Raw genomic sequence first — 8,300 nt, forward strand, 5'->3', positions numbered from 1 at the left:
ACAAAACAACCCCACAACCCCCCCCTGCCATACCCGAGAAGGACATGGAGAATACAGAATGATATTCCATATGCCTCCGCACAGCATGGACAAGACACAGAGAACCAGTGACCTGAACAGGTTAAAGAGGCTGCGGCAGGAACCTGCACAAACCAACTGCCAAAGACCAGATGCAAAAGAAAACATCTCAGCAGGTGGCCGAGTGGTGTTGGGTGGATGAGAATCACGTCACCCCACACCACCAGTAGTGGCACAGGGTTGGTGAAAATGTTAGTCACTCAGTCATGTCCGACTCTGTGACCACACAGAAGGTAGTCCGCCTATAGGGGAGCCTGGTGGGCTACAGTCCATGGAATTCTCTAGGCAAGAATATTGGAGTGGGTTGCCATTCCCTTCTCCAGGGGATCTTCCCAACCCAGGGATTGAACCCAGGTCTTTTGCATTGGCAGGCGGATTCTTTATCATCTGAGCCACCAGAGAAGCATAGGGCATAGCATTGAAAGTGAAAGTGCAGTCGCTCAGTCCTGTCTGACTCTTTGCGACCCCATGGACTGTAGCCCACCAGGCTCCTCCCTCCATGGGATTCTCCAGGCAAGAGTACTGGAGTGGGTTGCCATTTCCTTCTCCAGGGAATCTTCCCAACCCAGGGATCGAACCCAGGTCTCCCGCATTCCAGGCAGACGCTTTAACCTCTGAGCCACCAGGGAAGCCAGGGCATAGCATTAGTCCCCTCTAAATTACATGAAACCTCAGAGGAAACAAGATAAACAGACCTTGAATTGATTGAAATTTGGCTTCCATAACCTCGCATAATGAAGAGGGGCTCAAAATGGAAATTAAGTACATTACTTTTTAAATTTTGGCCATGCCATATGGCTTGTGGATCTTAGTTCCCTGATCAGGGATCAAACCCAGGCCTCAGCGGTGAAAGTGCTGAGTCCTAACCACTGGAACACCAGGGAATTCCCCCAATTACTTTTAAAAAGAAAACAAGTAGGCACAGTTTCAGTCCCTGGTTGGGGAACTAAGATCCCATATCCTGTGTGGTGCAGCCAAAAATAAAAAAAGATTCACTGTGAGCTTTTTTTAGCACTCAAACAAAAAATAAAAAAACTTAATGTATAATTTCAACAAAAGTTATCTAGGGATAAACATTTCACTAACATTCAAATCTAAAAATGACTGATCCTTATCAAAGCTTTGGTCAGAGCTGAAAACAGACATTGTTTTTCAACAATGTTAAAGAAATTACCAAGCGTCCCCTTAACTTGTCTTTTTCTTTCACAAATATTCAATAAAATCTTGAAAAAAGCCTTAAACCTTCAGTCAATGGTGGTGTTCCTGCAAGTCTATAAGAATATAGTTTTCTGGTGACCTAGCCTGTTTCAAGGATAACTTAAATGCCCAAAGATAGAGTTTACTTCAGACATCTTTCTAATCCCCAGAATCTGTGAATATGTTAGTGAACAAGGAAAAAGGGAGTTTACAGATGTCCTTAAGGTAAGAATCTTGAGATGTGGAAATGATCCTAGACGATCAGATAAGCTCAATGTAAACACAATTGAGTCCTTATAAGATGGAGTCAAGATAAGAGTCAGGGAAGGAGATGTGAGGAAAGAAACAGAAGTCAGAGAGAGATGTGAAGATGCTATGCTTCTAGCTTTGAAGGTGCAGTAAGGGACCACCAGACAACAAGGAATGCAGGCGGCCTCTAGAAGCTGGAAGAAGGAACATGGATTTACCACTAAAACTTCCAAAGAGAATGCAGCCCTACCATCACTTTTTTTTTTTTTTTTACTAAGCAGGCCCAACCCTGCTTAGCTTCCAAGATCAGATGAGATCGGGCGCCTTCAGGCTGATATGGCCAGAGCCCCTACCATCACTTTTAATTTTAGCCGCAAAGGCCCATTGTGGACTCCTGACTCCTAGAACTAGAAGGTAATAAATCTGTATTGTTTGTCGTCACTAGGTGTGTGGTAATCTGTTAGAATAGCAACAGACTAGCAATAACCAATCTCTCTATGCACTAGTTAGTTCTATTTCTTTGGAGAACCCTAATACAAAGGGAATATTTAGTTTATCACAAAAGTAGATATTGGACCCAAAAAGTCACAAGCCATTATTTAATATTCTCCTAGTACATTTGCTTTAAAAGTTTTCTGTTTTAGGTAGAAGAGTTATTTTTATAGTAGGAGTTATTTTTATAGTAGTTTATCTGATAGCCCTAGGTTTAATACTACAAGGAAGGGAAGACAGAAGGCAAACTAAACAAAAACAGGATGTTTCTTCTTAAGTAAGATAATTTCTTGACAAATACTTTTGTTCCCCTATGTAATAAATCAAGTCAAATGAGAACCACATTAGAGTTGTCACTTCATTAAATTATCATCCAACTTACAAATATGAAGGAATGCATTTATAGTAAGGACACCTGTGGTATAAGATTTACCAACAGTTCCCTCAGAAATAACTGGGGACTTACTTTAATTATTAAAAACTAATGAAAGTAATAAAAAAAGTATGATAATAAAAATATCTTTTACCTCTTAATTGAAAGATTCTTAGAAACTTTTTTAAAAAACTCTCTTTCTGCATTCTGGTCTTCAGCTCTCAGTTCAAAACAGACTGGATTTTTGTCAGAAGGTTCAACATTCTGAAATAAAGTAGGTCATACTTTGAGATGTGACTTAAATAAACACCAGAGAACACTATATAGATGAAAAGTAGCTCTGAAACACTGGGTGGGAAGGGGAATTATGATTTCTGTAACTGTAATCTTTCTTTAAAAAAATATTTTTTAATTGAGATATAATTGACATACCCTTATAATACTTTGAGGTATACAACATGATTTGATATTTGAATATATTGTTAAACATCCACCACAATTAAGTCTAGTTAACATTCACCACCATACAGATGATAAATTTTTTCTTATGATAAGAATTTTCAAAATATAATAAAGTATTGTTAACTATATTCACCATGCTGTATATTATATCTCCATGACTCACTACTTTAAAACTGCAAGTCTGTGTCTTTGGACCACCTTTGGCCATTTTGGCCGCCCTCAAACCTTCCCTAACCCTTGTTACTCTCTTGCAAATCACCGATTTATTCTCTGTCCGTGAGTTCAATAAAATGTTTTAATTTTTTTTAAATATTCCACATACAAGTGACATACGGTGTTTGTCTATGTTTTATTAATTTCACTTAGCATAATGCCCTCAAAGTCCATCTATGTTGTCACAAATGGCAAGATTTCCTTTCTTTTTTATGGTTGAATAGTTTTCCATTATATAAACGTGATATAATATAAATCATATTTTCTTTATCCATCCATCCATGGACACTTAGGTTACTTGAATGCCTTGGCTATTGTAAATACTGTTGCAATTAACATGGTGGTATGGGTATCCTTTTGAGTTAGTGTTTTTGTTTCCTTTGGATAAACACCCAGAAGTGGAATTACTGAATCATATGGTAATTCTATTTTTATTCAACCTTTTAAAAAACTATCTGCTTACTATATAAATGAAAGTGAAAACTTAATTTTGCTATATAACTTACAACTTAATAACCAGGATTCAGTTAAATAGTAACTTTAAACTGAGGATACAATCTGAAGAATAAAATGAGTGAATGATATATGTCTCTAAAATGGAAATAAGTAATTATACCTCAAAGATGATTATGCTTATAATTAAAATACAAAAACTTGATTCATGAATCAATACAACCTATAAATGAAATTAAAGGCACAAAATAAGATCTGAGTAGAAACACACCATTATTTAGGGATTGTCAATATTTTTGTAAAAAGATACATAATTTTTTTTTATAATTATTTTTTATTATTGGCCTTAGAATGTTTTTCTTAAAAGAATATATTTCATTTAAAAAAACATTATATTTTTATTTATTCATTTATTTGGCTATACTGTGTCTTAGCTGTGGCATGTGGGATCTAGTTCCCTGACCAGGAAGGAGCACAGAGTCTTAGCCAATGGACCACGAGGCAATTCCCAGCCTTAGAATGCTTTTACATAATGATACTTATGGTTTCAAAGACCTATTTTTTCTGGGACTGTCACCTAAATGTATTTTTATATATGTTATTGGATACAGCAACAATCCACTCTGATTCCAAGGATTACATATTATAGATGCTGATTTTTAACTATGAGAAATCATTTTTTATACCCATAATTAAAAAAGTAACTTTCAGGACAAAGGAAACACTAAGATCACAAATTAACTCTCAACATCATAAAATGAAACAATACATAAATTCTTGATATAGCCTTAAAAGGTTTTAGAAAAACATGGAAAAGTTACTCTGTGGATAACATTTGATCCTGTATTAGAATTTGGTTCTGGAGGTATGTCCTAAAATTTACAAAATGAAATTAACCATAAATGAATAAAATTAATATTAAGTAAGACTGATCAAAAATAAAGAAAGCCTAACACTTTGAGTTACTATTTTAAAGGGTAGAGACCACTGGGTTTAAAAGGCCAATATACAGTAACATATAACTAAATAGTCATTAGCGTGCTAGGTGGTCCAATCACACTTACTTTGAAAAGGCGTAATGTTTCCTTGCTGGTTAGTAGCTGGAATCGAAGGTCAGGTAACCTGCCATCACAAGGGAGGCATTCATAAAATTCAGGGTCCTTATGTGTCACAGAATAGAGAACTATGATGAAATTTCCAGATTCTGAAAAAACCCTGGACAAAAAAAAATGCCATTTACTTAAAATTTATTGAAAATAACAAAAGCACATCAAAGAATTCTATTTGAGTCTCTCAACTTAGTTAACAGACTAAACAGTCCAATTTTTGGAAAAAAAACTGAAGAGCACACCTATGCTTACTTTTCTCTGACCAGGTATTGAATCCACACCCCCTGCAATTAATTTTTACTGGAGTATAGTTGATTTACAATGTTGTGTTAGTTTCTGCTGTACAGCAAATTGCATCAGTTACACAACATACAACCCCTCATTTTCAGATTTCCTTCCCATTTAGGCCACCACAAGCATTGAGTAGAGTTCCATGTGCTCTGCAGTAGATTCTCATTAGTTACCTATTTTATACATAGTAGTATATATATGTCAATCCCAATCTTCCAGTCCATCCTACCCACCACTCCCCTTGATATTCAGAGGTTTGTTTTCCACATCTGTCTATTTCTGCTTTGCAAATAAATTAATCTGTATCATTTTCCTAAATTCCACATATAAGTAATATTATTTGATATCTGCTTTTCTCTTTCTGACTTACTTCACTATGACAATCTCTAGGTCTATCCACATCTCTGCAAATGGCCCAATTCTGTTCCTTTTAATGGCTGAGTAATATTCCATTATATTATATATATGTACCATGTCTTCTTTATCCATTCCTCTATTGATGGACATTTAGGTTGCTTCCATGTCCTGGCTATTGTAAATAGGGCTACACTGAACATTGGGGTGCATAAATCTTTGGGAATTACAATTTTTTTCCAGGTATATGCCCAGGAGTGGGATTGCTGGGTAATATGGTAGTTCTAATTTTAATTTTTTAAGGAACCTCCATACTGTTCTCCACAGTGGCTGTACCAATTTATAATACATCCGCACCAACAGTGTGGAGTTCCCTTTGCTCCACATCTTCTCCACCATCTATTGTTTGTAGATTTTTTGATGATGACCATTCTGACCTGTGTGAGGTAATACCTCATTGTAGCTTTGATTTGCATTTCTTTAATAAGTGATGCTGAGCATCTTTTCATGTGTTTGTTGGTCTGTATGTTTTCTTTGGAGAAATGTCTATATAGGTCTTCTGCCCATTTTTCCACTGGGTTACTTGGTCAATCCTAAAGGAAATCAGTCCTGAATATTCATTGGAAGGACTGATACTGAAGCTCCAATACTTTGGCCACCTGACGAGAACTGACTCATTGGAAAAAAACCCTCATTTTGGGAAAGATTGAAGGCAGGAGAAGGGGACGACAGAGGATGAGATGGTTGGATGGCATCACCGACTCCATGGACGTGAGTCTGGGCAAGCTCCAGGAGTTGGTGATGGACAGGGAAACCTGGCGTGCTGCAGTCCACAGGGTTGCAAAGAGTCAGACACAACTAGAGACTAACTGATACTGACTGCTTGGTTCCGATATTGAGCTGCATGAACTGTTTATATATTTTGGGGATTAATCCCTTGTCAGTCACTTCATTTGCAAATATTTTCTTCCATTCTAGGGGTTGTCTTTTTGTTTGGTCTATGGTTTCCTTTGCTGTGCAAGAGCTTTTGAGTTTAATTTGGTCCCACCTATTTATTTTTGTTTTTATTTTCATAACTCTAAGAGGTGGGTCAGAAAAGATCTTGCTACAATATATGTCAGTGAGTGGTCTGCCTATATTTTCTTCTAAGTTTTACAGTGTCCGCCCTTACATTTAGGTCTTTATTTTGAGTTTATTTTTGTGTATGCTGTTAGTTGTTGTTGTTTACTCAATCAGTCATGTCTGACTCTTTGCGACTCCATGGACTGTAGCTAGCCAGGCTCCTCTGTTCATGGGATTTCCCAGGCAAGAATATTGGAGTAGGTTGCCATTTCCTTCTCCAGGTATGGTGTTAGGGAGCATTCTAATTTCAGTCTTTTACATGTAGCTGTTCAGTTGTCCCAGCACCACTTATTAAAGAAGGCTGTCTTTTCTCCACTGTATACTCTTCTCTTTGTCATAGATTAGATGACTATAGGTGTATGGGTTCATCTCTGGGCTTTCTATCCTATTCCACTGGCTGATATTTCTGTTTCTGTGCCAGTACCATATTTTTTCATGCTGTCTTGATTAATGTAGCTTTGTAGCATAGTCTGAAGACAAGGAACCTGATTCCTCCAGATCAGTTTTTCTTTTTCAAGATTGCTTTGGCTGTTTGGGGTCTTCTGTGTTTCCATAAAATTTGTATAATTTTTTGGTTCTAATTCTGTGAAAAATGCCACTGGTAATTTGATAGGAATTGCATTGAATCTGTAGATTGCTTTGGGTAGTACAGCCATTTTACCAATACTGATTTTTCCTGTCTAAGAACATAGCACATCTCTCTGTTTGCATCATATTCAATTTCTTTCACCAGTATCTTATAATTTTCTGAGTACAGGTCAGGTTAGACAGGTTTATTCCTAGGTATTTTGTTCTTTTTGCTGCAATGGTAAATGGAACTGTTTCCTTAATTGCATTTGCTAGTTCTTATTTGACAATCTTGGATTTCTTTCCATGTCACTATATTCTATACTATACAGTATATTCTATACTATACCTTTGATATTCTGATTCTTTGCTAGTTACTATCCAGTAATATAACATATAGATGTGCTATTACTGATTCACGTAGACTTCTAAAAGTGGATATTTAAATTATTTATAGTATTTCACTATTGTAAACAATGATAAAATGAATACTCATTTTGTTCACTACATGACTCAACAAATATTTGTAAAGTAATCAAGAGTCCTTAAAACACACACCAAAACCCAGCATTTAAAAATACTTTTAGTAATTCTCTACTCTGTAAAATGCTGAATGAAAATGATTTGGGGATATATTATACTATTAGCAAAATAAGGCAGTGGGGATTCAGGAGGCAGAATGCCCATTCTGTTCAATTCCTCGCTTGAGAGTCAGATAAGACCACTGATCAGAATGCTGTTAAGTATCAACCTAAGCTATGTCAAGTAATACTGATGCCTCCTTGGTTAAAGGGTGGCATTGCAGTCCAGGTATCAAAGAAATTGCCTAATGCTTCAGACTAACAGAGAGAGCTTCAAAACTAACTTTACCGAGCATTTACTATCAATAAGTAATTAAAGCAAGACCAGTCACTGATAATAAAACTTAATTGTACTAATATGCCAAAATGAACATTTACTTTCCATTTTACTGCAAGGAAAACTAATTGTATTTTACAATTAAAATAAAATGTAAAAAGTAGAATTGTAAAAGCTCCTAAAGAGATTTTTAATAAAAATCCTTTCTAACCAAAGCAGAAAAAGGAAGGATAAATCTGACTTTAAAAAAACATCTATTTGGGAAAAAATATTAACCAAAGTCAAATAAAATGACATTCTGGGGGAAATAAACTTGTGCCTATGTATCTATAGAGTGCTCAGTCATATCTAACTCTTTGTGACTCCCACAGACTGGACTGTTACCCACCAGGCTCCTCTGTCCATGCGATTTCCCAGGCAAGAATACTTGAGTGGGTTCTATTTCCTTCTCCAGAGGATATTCCCAACCCAGGGATTGAACC

At 36.2% G+C, this 8,300-nt stretch overlaps 1 protein-coding gene across 2 annotated transcripts in view; it reads right to left on the reverse strand.

The window, feature by feature from the left end:
* The window catches only part of STIL (SCL/TAL1 interrupting locus), a 54,088-nt gene that overhangs the window by 27,495 nt on the left and 18,293 nt on the right, over nucleotides 1–8,300 (reverse strand). For both annotated transcript variants that reach the window (XM_010834427.1, XM_010834426.1), the window contains exons 9-10: nucleotides 4,582–4,732; nucleotides 2,544–2,653 (exon numbers count right to left, since the gene is read on the reverse strand). In XM_010834427.1, the coding sequence (XP_010832729.1) occupies nucleotides 2,544–2,653; nucleotides 4,582–4,732 (261 nt within the window). The remainder of the gene's footprint in view (nucleotides 1–2,543; nucleotides 2,654–4,581; nucleotides 4,733–8,300) is intronic.

The sequence above is a fragment of the Bison bison genome, unplaced genomic scaffold, assembly GCF_000754665.1.
Source record: "Bison bison bison isolate TAMUID 2011002044 unplaced genomic scaffold, Bison_UMD1.0 scf7180017864033, whole genome shotgun sequence".
Classification (NCBI taxonomy): Eukaryota; Metazoa; Chordata; class Mammalia; order Artiodactyla; family Bovidae; genus Bison; species Bison bison.